The sequence below is a fragment of the Neolamprologus brichardi genome, chromosome 23 (genome assembly GCF_056152115.1).
Source record: "Neolamprologus brichardi isolate AB-2024 chromosome 23, ASM5615211v1, whole genome shotgun sequence".
NCBI classification, from domain to species: Eukaryota; Metazoa; Chordata; class Actinopteri; order Cichliformes; family Cichlidae; genus Neolamprologus; species Neolamprologus brichardi.
Window position 1 is genome coordinate 4445165 of NC_142125.1, and position 23380 is coordinate 4468544.

The 23380-nt window shown below is 40.5% G+C and overlaps 1 protein-coding gene across 2 annotated transcripts in view; it reads right to left on the reverse strand.

Moving 5' to 3' along the window:
- agbl4 (AGBL carboxypeptidase 4) overlaps positions 1–23380 on the reverse strand; it is a 359352-nt gene that overhangs the window by 91159 nt on the left and 244813 nt on the right. For both annotated transcript variants that reach the window (XM_087836562.1, XM_087836561.1), the window contains exon 6: positions 21882–21921. In XM_087836562.1, the coding sequence (XP_087692688.1) occupies positions 21882–21921 (40 nt within the window). The remainder of the gene's footprint in view (positions 1–21881; positions 21922–23380) is intronic.

A 23380-nucleotide genomic window follows, 5' to 3' on the forward strand; every position in this document is an offset into this window, starting at 1 on the left:
TCTTACTTTAAATCTTCCTTTGCTCTGGGTTGAAATAACATCTTGAAAATCATCTCTTATTGTACTCTAACTTGTAATGGGGAGAGTGGCACCTCTCTGATAGGGAGCGAAATGTAACTGTTTGCGTTTATGTAGTGCTCTGTTATCACAACCTTAATTTGAAGATATCAGTGAGGATAAACAACTTGAATTTGTTTTCATTATTACCAGCTGTGAGACTCTCCTCTGCTTCCTTCGTGCACTGCGTTGTGAGAAAACACTGCACGCATAGTATTTAGTGAAGAATATGAAAGTTTAGTTGGAGTCCATCTGGTAAGTTCCTTATCAGTATAATAATAAGCAAGTACAATCATAATAAATATGATAAAGCTGTTTATCAGTAATGATGGACACATGTATACAGGATTTCCATATTTACCGGGACATACCGGAGTGGTGAATGACAGATACATAAAAGCAGCAGCTGAGACGAGGATATCTGATATCCTGAGGCAAAGTTGGAACTCGTTTAACAATAGCCTGTGTACAAACTATAGAAAATTTAAGAGTGAAAAAATAACTTTTCAGTTGGAACTGACCTCTCTGCATTGAATCATATCTGTCTCTCTTCCACAGCATGTCTTTATCCTGTCTTCCTTCTCTCACCCCAACCAGTCGCAGCAGATGGCCCCACCCCTCCCTGAGCTTGGTTCTGCCGGAGGTTTCTTCCTGTTAAAAGGGAGTTTTTCCTTCCCACTGTCGCCAAAGTGCTTGCTCATAGGGGGTCATATGATTGTTGGGTTTTTCTCTGTATCTATGAAGCGCCTTGAGGCGACTTTTGTTGTGATTTGGCGCTATATAAATAAAACTGAATTGAATTGAAAACTGAATTGAATTGAACTGAAACTCCAGATTTTGTAAAGTTAAATATATTAATTGTTTATACATGCTTTGTAGCTTGGAGAGGAGTATCATCATTTATTTGTTGTATGTGCCTGTATACTTTAGGTCAGCGGTCCCCAACCTTTTTTGCGCCAAGGACCGGTTTATGCCCGACAATATTTTTACGGTGTTGCGGATAAATACAACAAAATAAAACTAGTGCCGGTACCGAAAAAGAAGATTTATTCATAACACACGTGAAAAGACCCAGGAAAACCGAGTTAACGATCAAAACGATAACAAAATAACGCTGAAAACCGATAAAAACCCTGAAAACTATACATTTTACACCTGAGCCTCTACTCTTGTGGCCCGGTACCAACCGATTCACGGACCGGTACCGGTCCGAGGCCCGGGGGTTGGGGACCGCAGCTTTAGGTTAATATCAAATGCTTATGAAATGGCGAAGTCTTGCTAAAGATAGTACTTTACAGTCTAAATTGGCAACATTTTGTAAAGAAATTGTATCTGTCAAGTCTGGTTGTGTGGCCGACAGAGGTAGAACACAAACATGGGGGTAAACTGAAATGTGGCTTTATTAAACTAATAGTGCAAAATAACAAAGGTAACAAAACAAGGAAAACCAAACCTCCAACTCAATAAGGAGAACGTACTCCTGAAGGAGGACAAAACCACAGCGGACAAGATGACAAAGAACAAAAAGAGACTCTGACAACATACACACAGCAGGTAATTAATCAGACTGGAAACAGCAGGAAACACAGCTGAACAGAATCAGACTAGCAAGACATAGGGAAGCAAAACTAAGCATAACACGCACAAGACAAGGGAGTTTCAAAATAAAATAGGAAGTAACAAACACTGAGATAAGGACTAAGACATGAGAACTTGATACAGTGACAGGACATTAACAAACATGAAGACATGACCGACCGGGGAGACAGAAAAGACACACAAAAGATGATAAAGATAAATAAAGATGATATAACCTAAAGAGGAACACAGGCTGGAAACAAAGGGAAACTCAGAAGCACAAGAAACAATATTATACTGAGGACTAGATACAGAGCTACAACATGAACCACATCTCAAAGAAAACTCAAAACATCCTAAAACTAGATGCTGGGTCAACCACGGCAGTATCTGCATGTGGACATGGGCAATGTTGATATTCGACAAAGATAACCTGAGTAAATGTAAAATGCAGTTTTTAAATGACTATTTCATTCTTTAAGGAAAACAAGTTATCCAAACCTACCTGGTCATAATAAACCACCCATTTCACCCCCACCATTTATTAAATTGAGGATTAACTGGGCGATCGTAGCTCAAGAGTTGGCTGTTCGCCTTGTAATCGGAAGGTTGCCGGTTCGAGCCCCGGCTCCGACAGTCTCGGTCGTTGTGTCCTTGGGCAAGACACTTCACCCGTTGCCTACTGGTGGTGGTCAGAGGGCCCGGTGGCGCCAGTGTCCGGCAGCGTCGCCTCTGTCAGTGCGCCCCAGGCTGGCTGTGGCTACAATGTAGCTGCCATCACCAGTGTGTGAATGACTGAATGTAGTGTAAAGTGTAACCACACTTTTTTGAAAGCTGATTTCACCTTCGATAGTCTGATTACTTCAACACATGTTGAATCAAGAAATCCCTTAAATATAACCTATCTGACAAAATGAACTTGACTAAAAGATCAGAAACAAATCGTGCCAGGATCTAAAGAATAATAATAATAATGGATTGGATTTATATAGCGCTTTTCAAGGCACCCAAAGCGCTTTACAATTCCATTATTCATTCACTCTCACATTCACACACTGGTGGAGGCAGCTACAGGTGTAGCCACAGACTGACAAAAGCGAGGCTGCCATCGGCCCCTCTGGCCAACACCAGTAGGCGGTTGGTAAAGTGTCTTGCCCAAGGACACAACGACCAGGGCAGAGAGCCCGGGGATCGAACCGGCAACCTTCCGGTTACAGATGTGCTTCCCAACGCCCAGCGCCACGGTCGCCCCAATAAAGAAACAGAAGAAGAGATCAGAAACAAAGTCACTGAAATCCATCAGTCTGGAAGGGGTTACGAAGACATTTCTAGGGTTTGGGGAATTCAGAGAACCACGGTGAAAGCAGTTACCGACAAATCGAGGAAATTTGAAACAGTGGTGAATGAAAATTACTGGACGACTCATCCACGAGGTCACAAAAGAACCCAGAACTACATCTAAAGAAGGTCCTTGCTTGCCTCAGTTAATGTCAGTGTTCATGATTCAACAATATTAAAGAAAATAAGCATAAGTGTGACAAATATGCACAAAAATAAACCAAGAAGGGGGCAAATATTTTTCACTTCACTGCACCTATGAACACAGTGAAATTGAAGGGACATATTCTCTTTTATGTTCACTGGTCTTCCACTTCACTATCATTGCTCTGCATTGTTGAATTATCTGTGGTATCTCTAATCAGCTTTACAGATTTTTTAGCTCCTTGAAAAAATTACACTGCTTGCTATAATGCATTTTTACGTACAAATATTTTATTCAAAACTAAATATGATAACATAGTATTTATACCATAAGTCTAGTCTGTAAGGATGGCGTGTGCAATTTATATAAAACCTACAAACTAAATCCACTTTTTTACCCCAATGAACCGCTGACTGATTATGAAGTTTCTTCAGTATTGATTACTACTTAACATATGATCTGTTTTTCTACGATTTCTATTGGATTTTGCAACAATATGGAACAAAAGAAAATAATCAAAGCCACCCAAGCAGTTAATATTGTATAATTTTAAATATTCTAATTTATTAGAGTAAGAGGACTGGAGAGGGACAAAATAATATGTTTAAATTATCACTACAAAGGACAAAGAGCGGGACTGGGATATTTATCAAAATAAACAAACTCTAGGATATATAATTATGTGATTATGCAACTTCTCTTTCTATGTATAAACAGAAATACATGGGCCGAGGATATCTGCAAGTTATTACCGCCGAGGAGCCTTCTAATCTAGGTCTGAAATGACCTCTGCACACCGAAGATGCTGTTAAATAAAAACAGTTTAAAGTGAAATGCTCTGTGCTCATTGTTGTGTGTTGAGTTTTAACCGTTAGAAAATAAATTCACAGCTGCTATTTATTTAATAAATCTATAATGCTCCTTTTTTTTAACGATTAGTCAAGCCCACAAAATCTGTTCTGATTTATCCTAAACTATTGGCACGCTAATTAGCTGGAGCTACAGCGATTCATTAAATAACTCAAGATAATATTTTAGCAATATTTTATCTGTGGGGGAATTTGATCGGCTAAAGACTCGAGTCAGGACAGAAGCCAGACATCATGTCCTGCCTATTAGCTCCACACTGCCAGGCTCATCTATCTTTATTGGTCATCCATTAGCCTGCATTAAAGGGAGACACGGGATAATAGCAGTAATGATGCTGATGATGGAATTAGACTGTGGGCACACACGTCATGAATGAAGTGTTGCGCCTGGAATCATAAAGAGCTCCCAAAGACGAACGGACAGATGGACGGACAGTTAAAGTTTACAGCCCCGCGTGTGTGCGTTTGTATGTGCGACACACAAATGCGCAGAAAAAAAGAGCAGAAGATGGAAAAAAAGTATGCGCAGTAACTTTAGCGCACGTCGACAGCCACTCTAAAGGCAACACCTGTGCCTGTCTGCAGGTTGGACAGATGCTGGTACAGGTGTGTGCGTGATGATTGTTGGCACGGCAGCCACAGCGTACAGACACCACAATCAGCAAAGTGACAATGCCAGGCATTAGGCAGCCAGGGATCATTAAGGTAACTTTCTGGAAATAAACTCCAAGATGGGGGTAGCCCCAAGCAAAATGAAGATATGGATGTGCGGTTCCACGACGACGGGTTCAGAGAGGCATAAACGTCTTTTATGGTCAACGCGCTGCTACAATCAATCACAACTGTTTACTGTCCGGGGTAAAACCATTTTCCTATTTTGGTTTGAATCATCTCACCAGGCTTTCTCTTATTATGCCTCTTAATTAGCTCTGCATGAATTACTAATCAACCATGAAGAAGGCATTCACCAATTTAAAAAGTGATAGCCCATGAAATGAACAGCGCAGTCTCATACAAGGACATCAGTTACTAATGCTGCGGGGCCTGAAAAACAGACCTTTGACTGAAAGCGAGACAGAAATAAGAAAGACGTGTGCAGCACAAACACATGCGGCGGCAAAGCTTATTGTGAATAAATACTTCATTAAGTATTTAGAATGGTATCAGTGCAGGCCTCGACTTCATGCTGCGCATACTCAGTGATTCACCCAGGAGACATTGATCTTCTTCACGAGGAACATAATGACCACCAGAGAAATACTGATCATATTTCAGCACCAGTCAATTCAGTTCATTAGGGCCACTCTGCCTCCTGCTGTGGACCTGCATTGATCCTGCCAGTGTCACCAGACTGTTATTCTCTGCTAACTAGATAGGAAACTCGCTAAACTGTAATTTATACAGTTGCAGCAACAAGTCGAACAATAGACTACAGCGAACAAACAAGCAGAAATATATGAAAGAGTGCAGATTGGCCTATCTGTGTAATAGCAGCATGGGCTGTCTGCCTCTGTGCCCTTTCTGCGTCGGCATCAAATGTCAGGCACGACACAAGAAATCCTAAAAGTATCAAGGCTGTCCCCGGGTTTCAGAGAGAATTTTTCTTATGCCTCTAATACCTTTTCCACCTTCTCCTCTCCTCTAATCTCCACTTATCTGGCAGCCAGGTGAGCTGCAGCACATGGCTGGTGGGCAGGCTTTGGTCTGTGGGAATACAGCTCATCTTAATGGTATTTTCCCCCCTTTTCCTCCTCTTCCCTGTGCTTCTCTTACCCTTTCCTCCAGGGCAGCTGTCAGACAGAGACGGTGGCAGCCAGAGAACTTTTCATTGCAGCTGTAACAGACAGCGGGGAGCCGCTGGGATTGGACGAGCGACCAAAGCCGCCCGTCATGCAGAGGGGCAGCCGGGCTCACGGGTGCATAACATCTGACAGATAATAGCAGATAAAACCTGGGCCAAACAGCAGCCCGCTCCTCACTGGGGGGAAGGAAGGCCCGTGGTGATGGGTGGGGGATCAGATCGAGGTTGCAGGGGCATGATGAGGGCCAAAGAGCTTTGACAACTAACGGCCTTTATTTAACCACCAACTGGCCATCCACAGACCCACACACAGTAGTCAAGGACAGGCAAGGTCACTGACCTCAAATCTCTCCACTGCAGCTTACTGTACACCTGGGCAGGTTAATACTGAATCTGAGCTTAATGTTGTGCAGCTGCTGTGTTTGAAAAAGGATATAAAAAGCCAACAATCTGCTTATTTTTCCCCCACATTACTTTCTTTTAAGAGCTTGCACTAATTTCAGCTGAAAGAGTTGTGAGTCTCTAAAGGACAGTAGAGTTTCTCTTCTATGCTTCCATTAACATCTTAATTTATATCTAAATCTGCGATGCAAATGGACCTGTTTCAGTTAAAAAAATAATGGTGACGAAACACATTTAAATCTGTGTACATGTATGCAGCGGTGTCCATTTACGTTGGCCCTACTTTATGCCTCCCTGTCAGATATTTCCCAAAAAATTCTTTCCTCTACATCAAAAAGACAACACAAACAGCATAACATTGCATTTTCTCTGTTCTTCAGACAGGACACACACACACACACACTTCCTGAGATTCTTGCTTTCAGTGTGAAAAAGAAAGCCACATGTCATGCTGTCCAGATGCAGGATGCCAGCTGATGTGACAATGGGAAACACTGTTTGTCTCCCGGTGCTGAGAGACACATTTAGTTTTATGGATGAGAAAACAGTCAACACAAATCTGGCAATCACCCGCTGAAAGGCCTGAAACACACAGGCACACTACAGTCAGCCCACCGAGCAGCAACCAGGTCAGGTACAAATGGTAAAATGTTTCCTGTAACAAAAACCATTCAGTCTCCAAATAACATGTTTTTAAAAAAGAAACAGAGTTAAGCAGAATTATCGAGAAACCTAAACATTACCATTCCCTTCCTGAATGTCTGCTATAAGCAGTTTGTTGACTATGATTGGCCAGTAAAGCTCTATCTGTATAGTTCCTTGGTCTCCAACAGAGGTCAGTACAAAGTCGCACACACACACACACAAACAGAACAGCAAAAAGACATAATGAGCTGAGGAACTTTCTAGATTGAAAAGACTTCAGTGTCTGGAGCGGCAATTAAAAAAGAATCTCCCCTACAGAAATAAATTATGTATATTTTTTTATTTATACATCCAGGACTCAACATACACGCCCGTTGTGCCACATGCTCCAAACATAGATCTGACAGAAGGACTCGGGCTGAAAATGACCTTCAACCAGACATTGAGTCTCTTGGCAGTTTACTGAATGTATACCAGCAGTATGTCCTGCTTTAACAGCGCGGTGCTTTTAATGCCTCGTCATAGTCAAAACTATAGATTAAAAGAGAAAGTAAATATATAAATAAATGAATACTTATCATCCTGAAAGCTCTAAAGCAAGGAGAACTGCAATAAGTTGGAAAAAGTAATATAGTAGTTGTTTAGAGAGACAAGGTCCTCTAAAGACACACACACACACACAGAGTGCAAAAACTCACTCCACCAGCCATAACACAGAGACAGAATGGCATCAACCTCTATTATCTAGTCCCTATGCTGCTAACACAAAAGGCTCCCTGGAACAAAAATCCAATCAGTCCTCTCTAGGAGGATTTGCTCCACAGCAGTGCTCAGCAACACTGGTGGCTCTGCTGGTGACAAAGAAATAATCTCAGAGCCCACAGCCTGCTCACAGACTGTTTACTGCCTTCGTCACATCGTCCTTTTAGAAAGAGGACAGAGTCTCTGCTTCTATGTTGTCATTTTAGTGTCCTCCGAGTTTAGCCCCTACACCCCCAGCCCCCCATCTCTCTCCCGTTTTCTGTATGCAAAAACATGAAACACATGGTTGGCTGTGGGAACAGTGCATGAAATTACTGTATTTGTAACACAGCGAATATTTATTCTGAGCATTATCGGGATAAGCTCGAGAAAAAGAACCTCCCGGCATATGGGCTATATAGAAACAGGTGTTAAATAATTGTTTGATGACAAACAATTTCAAAATAATTTCAATATCGTGCTGCCCCTAACTCTCTCCCTGCCTCTGGCTCCTCTCTCTCTCACAGTCCTCCATTCTTTGTCTGGTAAATTATCACACTCGTTCTCCATTCATTAGCATGCTGCTGCTTATTTAGGTACGCTGCTGAGAAGCCTTCAACAAAATCAACTGGAAAATACTCAATATGATGCGGCCAGCGCAGCCCTCTTCTTTCCTCCCACCCGCCCTTCATCTCTTTCACTGTTTGTTTCTTAAACCACATCGAAATGGAAGCATAGGTCCCCCATAATAAAGAGGAGGGAGATAAAATATGCAAATTCACAGAGAAAGAATAAAATTAGGGCATTAATAGGAGGTGTTGTTTTCACAGCTGCTCATTTAGACAAAAGCCAGATAGTATTTTTAATATAAATAATCTGATTCCTTTTTTCCTACTTTTTCTTTCCTCCTTTTTTCCCTCTAGGTGTAAAATCATACTTCCAATCCACTGAAAACAAAATCTCTGCAGCTTGACATTCTGAAAGTCAGCCAAGCTTGCACTCATCGAGACACTTGATCAGCTCAGGTTTGTACACCAGGAACAAGGAGGTCACACGCAGGTTCTTTTTTCACCTTTTCTCAATAAACCCAGGCTGGCTGGAAATGCTGCTTCCTCCTCTGAAGTCAGCAAAAAATACTATTCTCAGTGCTGCAGACTACAGTAGGTGGACCAGGTGATAGGGCGGCAATGTGTAAGTAGCTCAGAAGTACTTAGACCAACACATCATACAGCATAATAGCTTCGCAGTGTAACAGTGTTACCAACTGGAGAAAAAAAACAGGAGACCTAATTAACATTTCAGAGAAACAGAGTGAGCTTGGCTAAAAGGTGCTAAAGACAAAAGTGTAATTGCTTTGTTGCTTCTAAGCTCCAGGATGTGTGGCTATGAAAAGATGGAAGTAGAAAAGAAAAAACGTCATAAATAAATGCAGATTTCTTATGTTTGAGCCCAACTCAAAGGGGAATTTGGTCTGACAGATAAAGATCAGCTGATGAAAGTCTACAGCCGAGCGAAAAGAAACTGGTACACACGAGCGGGTTAACTTTAATTATTTTTTTTTCCTGCAAGATTAAAGACGGAAAGATTACTGTTCTGGCACAAACATCTTTTCATTAAAGTGAATCAGAAATTGTACCAACGTAAACTTAAAATAATAATCTCTTTCGTATTTCACAAAGCAAGGATGTCACGTTTTAGAGACAGTCTTTGGACACTAATACCGTGGCTCAACTCAACAGATGCAATTTTCATGAAGGCCATGAAAAGTACATCAGATTCAAACTAAATGAACCACCTCAACAAGGACATGACTTCACAATACATCACTGCATTGGTCTGGTCAGAGACTTTTATCTGTTCAATAAAGAAGAAAGTCAGGCTGCTGTATGGTACAAATGAGAGAAAAAATACTTTGCTGACCCCAAACTCGTGCAGGAGACGGTTCAGTTCAAAGAAACCGACAACGTGTTCTGGTGTTTTCTGAAGCGTTAGTCAAATACTGAGACACTGTAGAGACTGTACGTGTCTGTGGAAAACAATACAGGGAATTTATAGGTTACGTTTTTAACCTGTTCATGTTTTTGTAAGCAAAAGAAGCAGTGAGTTACATGGCTGAGCATTTCCACCTTAGAACTGTAGAGAACCAGAGGAGGATTTTTAAAATAATATTTAAAAAGACAGACATCCATGAGACACTAGAGGACCAACGTCAACCAAGTCAACGATGGCAACAATTAACAGTTTGTCAACATTCAGCACTTTTCCTACGGCTCTGTAATATTAAATACTTTATACATATAATTCAAAGACCTGAAGTTCTCATTCATTCATTCATTTCCTCCTGTTTAAAGGATATAATGTTTATTCTGCAGTTCATAGCAGGATAACCTACATTAACAGTAAGTAACAGAATCAACTTTTCTTTTGTTATGTGCAATCTTCAGGGCTTTATAACTTGACATGTAGGAAAAAGCAGCAGCTTTGTGTCTGAAATTGGTATAAAATGAATTAGTTTGAATCCTCTAAGTTAGGGGTGTCAAACATAAGGGCCGGGGGCCCGAATCAGCCGAGCGCAGACTACAATCCGGCCCACTGGACAGCTTTGGGAAATGTGAAGGAGGGCATAAACTGTATTTTTAATACATTTTACAGCATTTTCCTACTGACAAAAATCTCCCACATGGATGTTCATACTACAGCAACATAATTAATTAATAGTAAAATAATTAAATGAGCTGTTTTTTTCACTAATGTTGGATTTTTAAAAAGTAAGTCAACAGTTAAAAAACAAAAACAAACAAGCAAAATTTAAAAAAAAAGAAGACATTTTGTGTAATTTCTTTCTCATAATATGAGCGCAAAGTGTTGACAGACTTTGTTAAGCATTTAGCAGCATTTAATTATTTATTATGTATAAAAACAGAGACATAATGTTCACACAGCTCTTATGTTAAGACATTATTGACAGAAAGATGAGTTTCACTGGTCGACTTAAGAGCAAGATAATCAAATGAGTTTGACCTCCGTGCTCTAGGTCCTTTACATATTATCTAAACAACAAAGTTAATGCTAGCAACCGCCAGCGCTACTCGTCAGCCTCCTAATAAACACACCCATCGTATCAATTTCAAAATCCTACATCACCTTGTTCTCAAGTCATTACATTCACAGCATTTTCAGAAAACTTACTCTGACCTTCAGGTCGAGGTCACCGAGATTCAAACTCGTCTGAGATTTTTAATAGACACAACTACGGTATCAATTTGAGAATCCTGGGTCACTTCCTTCTCGAGTTATCGCATTGACAAGATTTTCATAAAACTTGACCTTTGACCCTGACCTATAGGTCGAGGTCACTGAGATTCAAACTTTTCCAAGATTTTTAGCAGACACTTCTGTGGTACCAATTTGAAACTCCTGTGTCGCCTTGTTTGGATGGCGTCCGCCCGGCCGGGTGACGACGGTACCCCATCAGCCTTTTACGACTGAAGGGTAAAAAATGATGTGCCTCTCTAATCAAGATGCAATAATATTTAGAATTTTAATACTACACACCATATGCATACCACGCTACAATATTCAACCTGTAGCTCTACATATCTGTAATGAAAGATTCACACACTCAGTGTTCAAAATGTGACCTTTGACCTAAGAGATATATACTGTGGTTTCGTCTGGTGAAAGCAAAGCGCAGAACACAAAGAATATCTGTAAAAAGACGGACTCTAATGAAGAACATTTCTATTCTGTTCTGACAGAAACAGCAGGAAAATGGAGATACAAAGGGAGAAGTGATAGACTGAAAGAAAAGAAAGTCAGAAGAGAGATCTGAGAACTGCCTATTATCTCCACGCTGCCTCATTGCGTTAGACACACACGCTGCACGCTTCTGTGCACAAACCCAAAAGTGTGCGCACGAGAACGCGCACGCACTCAGACACCCTCCTCTCAAATCGGCCCAGATCTCATGAATATGATTGACCTTTTTTCCACTGTAATGCTGAGAGTGCATAAAGGGGAAAGGAGAAACTAAACAGAGGCAAGCAGAGTTAATTTAGAACAACACATTATTGGGTGCTGACTGCAGATATGGAAAAGGACAATCTAATCGATAAGCCAAAAGAATGACAATGGCCTCTCAAATCAATGCCTGCACCCCATTTTCTCACTGTTAAAAGACAAAGCCTTTAATGCAGGTGTTGCTGCTGTTGTTCGCTCTTGCGCCTGTTTGTGTGTGCGTGCATTATGCGTTAATGTGTGTGTACGTACCTGGATGCTGCTGTGGTGGAACAGTTGCCAGGACTAATCATTATTTAGTTGTGGCGGGGCTGGAAAGGTCAGCAGTCTGAAATGTCAGGCTGTGTTCAACAGGAGCCAGATGCAGTCGTGCGCCGCTCAAGTGTCCAATTAAAGAAGGCCGAGTGAGGTTTGAGTGGGTCTGTGTGTGGGAGTGTGTGTGAAATGAGAAAGATGGAGGGATCAGATACTGAGTGTTTTGTTTTGGCTTTCCTAAATATCTGTATAGGACCTGAATATACCATATACAGTGTATGTATGTATATATATATATATATATATATATATATATATATATATATATATATATACATATATATATATATATATATATATATTCGGGGTGCAACGATACTCGTATCGATATTGAACCATTCGATACAGTGCTTTCGGTTCGGTACGCATATGTATAGAACAATACAAAATTTTTAATTTATTTTATCAACTTTCCTTCTGACGATGCTGTCTGTGTCGAGCGCTCAGTGGATCTGCGCTCGACAGTGCAGCCTAGGCGGAGTAGTCGAACGCAGATTCACTGAGCGCAGGGCAAGCTAGCGAGACAGAAGTTAAGCTCTCGTTGCAACATGGCAAACTGAACCTCCCCCACCCTCATTCAGATCTGGCGTTTGGAACTATTTTGGTTTTCATGTGAAGTATGACCCTGAAGGTAAGCGCGTCATGGACAAAAGTAAAACAGTATGTTGGATGTGTCACGCAATGCTCAATTACATGGGTGGGAACTAGTGCGTTAGCGCAGTTAGCTCGTTAACGTGTTGACGCCGTCCAGACCCACGCACGGGGGGATCCGTGGTAGCTCGTTAACGGAGATTTGCCGTGTTGTGGCGTTAACGTCATTTCAACGAGATTAACGCTGACAGCACTAGTGGGAACACAACGAATATGACTGCACATTTACTCCGACATCATCCTAGTGCAAAGACAAGTGGAAGCAGACAAAAACAACAAGCACGCATGCTACAAACTTTACCCGAGTCATTTAGACAGCCGTTAGCACATGATTCTCCTTATGGGGACCTGATATGTTTAATATGCTGCTGAGAATATAGCCCAGAAGAAGCGTATAGTATAGCTTTTATTTTGGAAAGAGCCATTTCTCTGTAATAAACTCTTTTCCAAAGATGAGTGATTTCTCAATCAGACAGATTTATTTATTATTATTTTGTTGTTTCAGCAACATTAAATTTAAAAACTGTACTTTTGAGTTAAAATATATATTTATAATTTTAATAAATGACAAATTAAAAAGGCATGAACATTTTTTTTGTATCGAAAAAATATCGAACCGTGACACCAAAGTATCGAACCGAACCGAACCGTGAATTTTGTGTATCGTTGCACCCCTAATATATATATATATATATATATATATATATATATATACACTCAAGCAGGCTTTTGCCAGGGTAGCCTCAGAAATGACTAACGAGCTATTCACTAATCAATACAATCTCTCAGTCAGCATTTCTTGGAGTGGTCTGCAAGACGCCACGTCATCCACAAGTTAAGGAGGATTACTTTGTGAGCACAGAAAGGCATAAAGCTCCACTAAAAGAGTTGTAGAGAAGGAACTTTGATTACTGAAACTTTTTAGTGTTAATCTCCAGGGTCTAAAAAGAAAGGCTGCAACTCCTCCGCTCAGTCGGGCTGTGACGTGTAGTATGCTAACATCAGTTTGGGGGCTTCCAGAATAGGAAGGAGTGTTTATTGAAGCCCAGTGCAGACATAAATATTGAATATACTATATTAGATCATTTAAAAAAAATCTATTATTCATGTAAATATATGAACATGCCGTCAGAGGCGCTTTGAATGAGATTCTCTTACTTTCGGGACAAAACCTGGAAGCTGCGGTGTCACTTTAGCTCTCTGTTAGATTTATTTATTATGTGTGAATATGTGTTTTAGTGTGAGTCACTCTTCAGAGTGGCTAATGAACATCATTAGAGACAGAAGCTAACAGAGCGGCAGGGGCAGAATCCTCATCAAATCTTTTCTTTTTTCTTTTCCTTTACACACAGTACGTTATGAAGCCACTTGAGACTATTAGTTTATTTATACCCTGTGATTCCTCCTCTTCACGCTATGAAGCAAGATGAGGCAAAGTAAATAAAAGCACAAGGAAAGGAGGAAAAAGGATGCAGAAAGAACGGGCAAATGTTTCACAACAATGCCACTGTGATAAAATAATAATAAATCGCTGCAGATAACGAGTGCCGTTAAGTCAAATGAGCAGAGGACGAAGCGTCAACGGCAAACAGGGAGGCAGGTGGTTGGTGGACGAGGAGCAAAGGAGCAAAGGAGCGGAAACTCCTTTAATCTGCAAGGGGAAGGAGAGAGTGTCCTGCCTGTGTTTCCCTATCAGAATCACTCATCTGAAAGCTTCACTTGCTCTTCATACAGCCATCATAATAACCTTCACCACATCCACGGTGTGTGTGCGTCTGTGTGTGTAAATGTGCACATCTGCTCACCTACTGTGAATAGTAATAAGCAGCAGGGCATGATAAAATATGTCTGCCAAGTTAAGGATATAATAGACTTCCCTTCAAGGCCACTCATAACAACAACCTGAATAATGACCTGCATTAATTTGCACAGCACACTGAGCTCTACACTGGTCAGAGAAGGAATCCTTTCAGTAAGAAATAATTGAAAGCTATTTCAGTCTGTAGAGGGTCCCTCTGTGGGTGTAGACTAAACCCTGAAGGAAGGCACTCCTGCTGTGCACATTACTGTAAGCTAGAGCTAAGAAGGAGGTGGCGAGTTTCAAGCAGCTTTAATGTAAATTAAATAAGCAAGTGTCATTTTAACAGGACACCTCGTTATCGCCTTAGATTAACTCTGTAGCAACAGAAAACATTTTATAGCTGTAAAAAAACAAACACGTTGCCCAGCAGTTATTAGGCAGTGCTATCTGGTGCAGACCTTTAGGCCGTCGTGTAGAACTAAAACGTTAAGCTGCATAGTGGTAAACAAATCAAAAAAATGAAATTGTGTTAAAGCTTTTAAATATGTGGAGCCACATGTTTGACATGCCAGACTTTTACTCTGGATGCGCTTCCTAATCCAACCCCAAAGGGATTTGTGTCACATGCCGGCTCCAAAGTGTAGTAGTTTACAACTCTGCCTGTTAACTGATAGCGCCTTGATGCAGCAACTGAATTAGATTGCAATAGAAGAAACGAAAGAAAATAAAGGACTGTTACTCTCTTCTATGCAACAGATCAGAAGAAGAAAATTGTCACAGTCCTGGACTTTTGTTTCATGACTTTGCCTTCTTGATTTCATTATTACTCTAGTCTCCCCAGTGTTTCCATGTTTGCATTTCTTCTTTGTGCTCCTGTTTCCTACTGTCCCTCTATCATGTTTAGTTAGTGTTGATCTTCTTGTTTTGGTATTTACTTGATGTTCTTACTTCCTGTCTCGCTGAGCATCTTGATTACTTCCTCTTTTCCTTCGTCCGCTGTGCTCCTCTGTTCATCTGAATTTATTCTTGTGCTTTGTATTAACTTTGGGGTTTCTCTTTTTTATGCTTTGTTAATGTTTGCACTTCCAAAACAGTAGAAAGCTGTTCTGCTCTCCAGTTAGGTCAACCTCTGAAGGAACCAAAGAAAATAAAGACCAAAATTTGTCCCTGATTTCACACATGAGCAATCAGCAATATCTAAGCCCTAAAAAAATCACTAATGGACATTTCCATTACGCTTCTATGGAAATAAAGTTTCCATTTTGACTATCAGAAGCTAAGAGCTATGATAGCACAATTACCCAAACAGGTAGGAAATGTTTGGTCATGAGAGTGCTGTGACTCACTCATATCTATTTATGATACAAAGGTCTGCTGAGTCATACCCGAGCACAAATAGGGTTACTGACCGTGATCATTGCAAGAACGATGATACAAACCTCTGAACAGATCTCAGAACGTGAAACAGAAAGAGGTGGCCACGGTGCAGCACGGTGCAAAGAAACACTTCAAAATAAATCATGCAGTAAAGTTATTTTCTTTGTGTTTCTTAGGTTTACTACTCTTTGTTGATTTAGACCATTTAATGTAACGAGATGTAAACAGATGTTACTGTATGTGTGCTATCATAACTGTGTTCCTGCCCTTAGCCAGTGTGAATGCAGGATTCGACAAGTGAAACTAAACAGCATCATCAGCCTAAATTTAAACTGACAGCTGCTACCGTTGATCTCACTCAGCGGTTTTCACACTTTTTCTGACACATCCAACTCCAGAAGAAGAAAAAAAGTTGACAGTTTTTATCAAACATTAACAATAAAAAAAGGATCTGTGTTGAATTTAACTATTAAAAAAAAAGGTGCATATCATCAATTCAATTTCACTAATTAACTTTTGTTTTTTTCACATTTTTCACATGGTTATTGTGGTGGATTTTTGTGTGATATGTAAAACTATGTAACTATATACACTATATATCTATGTGCACTGAACATATATATTTTAACTTTCATGTAGAGTCTTAGGCACACGACATTTTGCTTCACCGAGGTTTATTAAGGTTTTACAGTAACAGGGCAGTTAATGCTGTTGAGCGTTCTCCTGAATAATTTACTCTCCGCTAACTAACCTTCCCTAATACACACTCAACATCTTTCATGTAGCACAACCAAAACAGTAACATTGTAACAGAGATCCTGAACACATCACAATAAAATATCATAAGATTTAATAATTAGGATTAATGTGTGACCTTTGACCGTGTCATGACCTATTGTGATAAGCCAGAGCAAGGGGTAGTCGGAGTCCTGACTGGCCTTTGGCCAAGACCTTGGCCGCTACCTGACCCCTGCAGCTGTGTTTGGGCGCGTGGGAAAGGTACCCAGCAGCAGGGGGCGGGGATACTGGTCCCTATATTAGGGGACCAGAGGACACCCCCAGCACCTTCTTTTCCTCCTGCTGCTGCTTCCTGTCCGTCTCTGTGTTGCTCTGCTGTCTGTGCTTAAGGCTGTACACCCCGGGGTTTTGCTTTGCTTGCTTTCTGCTATGTAATTCTCTTGCTAAATGTCTGTATGTATTTTTCCTGCTGTTCATATGATTCAGTGTATTATGACTCTTTTCCAGAGCATCTTTTTGAGTGTCTTAATTTTAATTGGATCTAAAAGGATTGGATCTCCACATCGTTGGTGGGAGAAGGTTATCAGGATGGCTTCAAAATTTGCGACCACATTATTCTCCCCCTCATCACCACGGCCTGCTCTACAGTTTGATAATCCAAAGGCCCCATTATGCTCAACGTCCTCCCCCTGGTGAATAGCACAATACGACAAAGTGACATCACTCTGGTGGCAGTCCATCAGGTTGCGCACCTCTCGAGAAGCACACATGCTGTAGCCACATCCAAGTTTAAGACACAAGTGTACAACTGACTCGTTTTTTTTCACCATTTCAATGACATATCAGTACAGGAAGTCAGAGATTCAAAGATTATACAGTGGAAGGCGTTCCAACAGTTTGGAAAGATGAGACTTTCTGGAAAACAAAAAACCCTCCTGTTTTGACTTCTTCTTGTGCCGTAGGCGCTAATACAAGATCTGTGGTGAGGGCGAAGCAATCAAAACAGCAGTTTGAGCAGCCATGAAGACCACTGTCTGCTCTGCACCAGTCCAACATGGACTCCAACTGGACAACAATAGTGCTAAATAACAAGTATAGCTTACACTAAACAGCCTATCATTGTCATACTATTAGAATGATTACAATGATTGTACTACAATTTTGTTTTTTGACACCAGATACCTGGTTAACCAGATAAGATCCACCGCAGTTAACATAAGGACATCACACCTGAGGATTAAAGATTTAGGCTATCAAACGTCACTCGCTGAGCAGTGCTTCCCTTTAAAAACGCTGTTGTTTTTGCTCACTTTCACCCACGGTAGTAACACAAACACTGTTATCATTAGGACAAAAGGACAGAGAGAAAGCCACTGTGCAAACATCTTCCCATTCTTAGAGGTGATATTTGAAGGTAACAACATGCTTCGAGAAGCTGTTCTATGTTTCTTAACAACACAAGCTGAAGATCGTTTTCACCTCTGACCAAAAGCGTACACAAACAAAACAGTTAACCAGAATTCTTTCAGGGGCCTGACTAAAGCCTGTCGATAGCTGTGCTCAAAAGGCAGAAGAGACAAGAAGACGACCTGAAATGACCAGCGTTTACTGAAGATGAAAGAGGACGACAATGTTGAAGAATCAATGCTTCTCTCTTTTTTGCACAAACTGAGGTAAATCATAAACCATCCATAAAAAATATATTCCAAGACAGTTTTTCCTTACCTACCTTGCTCTGATATTCTTCAAAGCGGGCTACATTCATTCACTACAAACTAATGTACATGGAAATGTATACATCCTTTTGAGACGCAATAGTGGGATGAAGAAATGCATTTGCAAATACGCTGACAGCGTCTAGCACTGCATTTAATCAAATGTGTTTTTGATGTGATATATCACATCTCAGCTCTAAACATTCGATGTCCGGACGGCGCGTGATGCCTTCCTCTAAAATCTTTCTTACACTCTTCCTCAACTTCCCACCTTTTCTTTCTGTGCGGCTGCTCTCTGTCAAACAGTGGAAGCCATGGGTGGGTTGCGCCTAAACTCAAGGCCTGAGCAACAGCTGCAAAGCAAACCTGCTAAATTAACCGGGTCTCCATGAGCTTCACATATGCATTATTCTAATCAAAGCATATTAGATCATCCAGATACCTTAGACATATGGGTCTCTGTATTCTCGTGCCGTCACCATCTGTTTCTCCTCCCCCGTTTTTTGAATTTTTTCCCCCGTTGCTCTCCATCTGAGTAAATCCCTTGTTCACACAGCTGCCTTTCTGAGAGACTGGCATACATTTCTAACATCGCAACTACTTCGTGATACGTTTCCACATCGAGTCAAACTTGGAGCACCATATGTGTGCATAACCACATGTTATGAGTTTGAGCTACATGGTGGATGTAATTCCAACTAGTTTGCAGAAAACGTACGCACATTATGAGCCTCGTGTCAGCTGAAAAGGAGACGAAATCCACCGACAAACTGTTCACAAACAAATGATCCTCTCAAAGAGAAACTGACGGAAAATGTTAAATTCTTATAAGATGCTGAAATTTTCAGATGAACAACAAAAATCCTGTTTTTCACCTACTCGGTTTTAAAAGCTACTATTGAATGAAAATCAGCATTTACATAATGAATATATTAAAAACGTTTGTATTTTAAAGTTGTTTGCTCCTGGTTGTCTGTTTATTATCAGCGCCAATACAATCTACGATGTTGTAGCAGGATTTGTGCATGTTTGGTTCAGTGATGTGGACTGAGGAGGAGGAGGAGTGCATGAGAATGAGCACAAATCATTGTAGTTGTGCTTCTGCAAGGATTTTAGAGTTACAGGGATATACAAGACAACCTAAACATGCAACATACACAGAGTATTTGCCACTGCCTCTCAGTCTGCCACTTTTATTACTCACCAGAGCTGTTTCTGCTAACTCTACGTTTAAAATGTCTCAGGTATGAGCAAAGCAGAAGTGTGAACACAGGAAGACAGAAAATTGTAAAGAAGCAAGGTGAAAAGTGAGCAGGCAAGATGTCTGCAAACTGTCTACTTCTGCAGCATTTTGATGGACACTGTTTTCACTCATCAGAATTAGGATTTTAGTTTATTACATATACATTTGTTATACAGTGATTCTCAGCTGGAAAAGGGTGGAGTGGGTCTTGTACGCAAGTCAGGAGATATGGGGTTAAGATAACTGGTGTGATTGTGAGTGCGAATGGTTGTGTCTCTCTGTTTTAGCCCTGCCTCTGACTGGTGAGCTGTCCAGCGTGTACCCCACGTCTCACCCCATGGTAACTGGGATAAATTCCAGGCCCCCTGCTACCCTGATAAAGATAATTGGAAGAGAATGGAAGGATGGATTTGTATGACTCATATCCTGCTTAGATTTGTTTCCTGTTACATTATTATTACTAATAAATGTCATAATACTGGATGGCATACAGAAACTGTATAAACTTGGAGAAGAGACCAGTAAAGAAGGAATGGGTGTGGGTCACATTTTATGCTTCAGTGCAACATAACTTACCTGAGTTTTTTATTTTTCTGACATTACACATCCAAATATAAGTTGTAACTATGTAGAAACTTCTGCAGAAGTCTGTTGCTCTGGATCTGATTGTGCTTCAAATGTTGGGCTATCATTATATTCAGGACCTTGGGTTGTGGTCAGTGTTGGTCAAGTTACTTGTTAAAAGTAATCACTTACTAATTACTGATTACTTCCCCAAAAAAGTAATCCTGTTACTTTACTGATTACTTATTTTCAAAAGTAATTAATTCCTTAGTTACTTAGTTACTTTTTAAAAAAACGATTTACAACCTGAATAGGTGATAAAGCGATAGATCTTTCAGCCCAATTCTACTTTTTCTGCATAATCCATCATACAAAATGTAATCAAATGGAAAAGTCTCTTTTTCAAACTTCTTTTATTAGTTTTAATCTTTTAACTTTATGCATCAAGCAAAAATGTAATTATATGCACCATTCTCTGACTGGAAGAAATTTGTTTAATATTTAAACCTATTTTCTGCACATTCCAGCACATAATTTTTTTTTTTTTTTTGTGTTTACACTCAGTCTTTCAAATAGATGCAAGTAAAACACAGCAGAAAATAAATAAAGTCAAAGACTAGCGGTCCTGTTGCTCTATTTTCACCTGTAAAGCAGGAGTGGGGTAGGCGGAGGTTTACCCTGGTGCAGGTGTGCCACAGCGGTCAGTGGAAGAATCCGCGAGTTTCTCTGTGAGTTTCCCATTACGTCGTAGCTACTCGGTGCTTGCTTGGAAGTTTAGGGGTTTTTTCGCTGTAAAAAGAAGTTTTCTTCCCACGCACAACGGACACTAATGTTTTTGTCACTTTTTATGGAATCAAACTCAAAGTAAGGTCAGTACTTCCACGCTTTAAACGCTGCACGCTCAGACTCTCTCCCGCACTCGATATATGATCCATTGTTGATCTGCACACAGCTGTTGTCACAAATGTTGCACTCGCTTACGTCACTGTCATGAGACATTCTCGCAAAAAAATCACGGTTTTAGTAACGCAGTAACGCAGCGTTCCTACGGGAAAGTAACGGTAATCTAATTACCGTTTTTGCAATAGTGATCCCTTACTTTACTCATTACTTGAAAAAAGTAATCGGATTACAGTACAAGTACAAGATTACAGTACAAGTACAAGTAACGTGTTACTGCCCATCTCTGGTTGTGGTGCATAACCAGTGTTTTTTTGGTCTTGTTTTCTCTGTGCGAGCTGAAAAATCAAAGCAGACGGTGCTTTCCATGATGAGGGCTTTAGAGAGATAGAGCATGAAATGCAGTATATTAGATAGAGAGAGAGAGAATATAATTTTTGAACAATAAAACATGTTAAACGATTCTGCTAGACATTCAAAATGACAAAACACACACAAACATGCTTCTATATACTCTGAAGATCTGTTTAGGGAACATGCTTGCACTTATGACTGCTCTCACTACATCATCATGACTTCCATTTAATCCCAAGGTGGAAAGCTTTAGTTACTGGACATTTAAATCATCACACCATGAGACAGGATCCCTTAACACGCGCTCAAATAACTGACAAGCAGCCATCAAATCAGCAGTGGTTCTGCAACACAGTTTTTGACAACACAAACAGTTTTATCGCTGCGTTTCAACTGCCCAGCTGTTCAAGCAGTAACCATTTAAGCAGTTATAATGGGGTAAGAGCGAAATATATTTGCTTTATTATGTTGTTGTTGTTTTTTTGGGAAAAGTCAATATCAAACCAGATTATGAAACAGATAAAATACTGAGTGTGCATCAGAGAGTGCTTTTAGTGTTGTGTTTTTTGTCCTGCGGTGGTTTGATTGTGGGTGACAATGAAATCCAAGCACAGAAATTCAGGCACCTACCAGAGTTGGTGATGGTTAACAGGTCTAGACGCCTTTGTTGCTGGAAGAAAAGGAGAGAATAAAAGACGTCAAATGTCATGAAATAATCAATCACATTATTGGGTCTCATTTATAAACCCCGCAGAGATGCTCAAATTTGCCAAATTAGTTTGCTGAGTTTAACAGCTTTCACAGTTGATGGTGAAATAAGATTATTTACTAAAGTTATTATTTGTCATTTTTTGACGCTCTGTGGGTAATTCTGTATCGACGTTTGTTAACATGTGTGACGCGGCTGTTTTTGTAGTTGTATTTTAAGAGTACTGTGATGTCTCAAACTCAATCCATTGTTGAGTCTATTTGCAATCTACTAGTTTGCAAACCAAACTTGTCTTTTTTTCAAACTTGTTTCCCAAAGCTGTGTGTGCACGTATGTGAGTGGGTGCACGTGGAAGTGTGATCTCCTCGGTTTCGATGGAGTGCTTTTGAAAGAGTGCGCAATTTTACACTTGACGTCTTCGGCAGCTGAGAAGGAGTATTAGGGGGGTGTTAGCTGGCTACCCCTCTCTTTAACCTGCTGGCTTCCTACACACACACACACACACACACACACACAATCACAGACATGTACACTTGACTGTCAAGCACTGCAGTAATCAACACCTCAGCCCTCCTCATCCACTAGTCCCCACGGGAAAGAAGATCTTCACATTTTAGGAAAGTATGCACACGCACACACACACGCTACGCATTTGTGTGCATGCATAAATGTGCATGAGAGGGTGAGAGCGACGGTATGGCTAGGTCACAGTCAACGCAAGCTTTTGGGTTTAGACATCATTAATATTCAAGCACCACACTAACCAGTTGCTGAGAGGGATAAGCAAAGAGACTCTCAACATACTTGGAGTCCTTCTCTCTTCAAATACAGCACTGCCTGGAGTGGAACTCTCTGATAGGCCTACTAAACACTTATTTTAGTATTTAGCAGATGTTCTTACTCAGAGTGACTTATAATATAGAATACAAGTGGAAAGAGGTCCACTGAGTGCATTTCATCTGCCACTGTATTGAGAATCAAGAATGCAGTGAGTCACACTACTCCGTTTTTTAATTCTATAAAATTTACCCAAAATGTTGGATACAAGTGGTGGGATGAAGATAACGATGTTTTGAGAAGTTTTATGTAGACAAAATGTGGGTATCAGTGGTTTGTAATAAGGTTGTGCTAAAAAAAAAACCAAAAAACAAGGAAGACGGAGGATGGAGATGGTGACATGACTAAAATTCCTGCAACTGTGTGGAGGGAAGTTGCAATCTCATTTCCTCATGATTGCGTTGAAGACAGGGACCAGATCTGTGACCACTCGCAGCCAGTTTCATTTTCAAAGCAACTTTGATGCATTGAGATGACAATAAAACAGCAATAAGACCGAGTCAGTCTGCAACTGAATGGGGTCAAACAGCAATTTCATACAATCGGTTTGTGATAACGCTGCAATTAACTGATAAATAAGTGA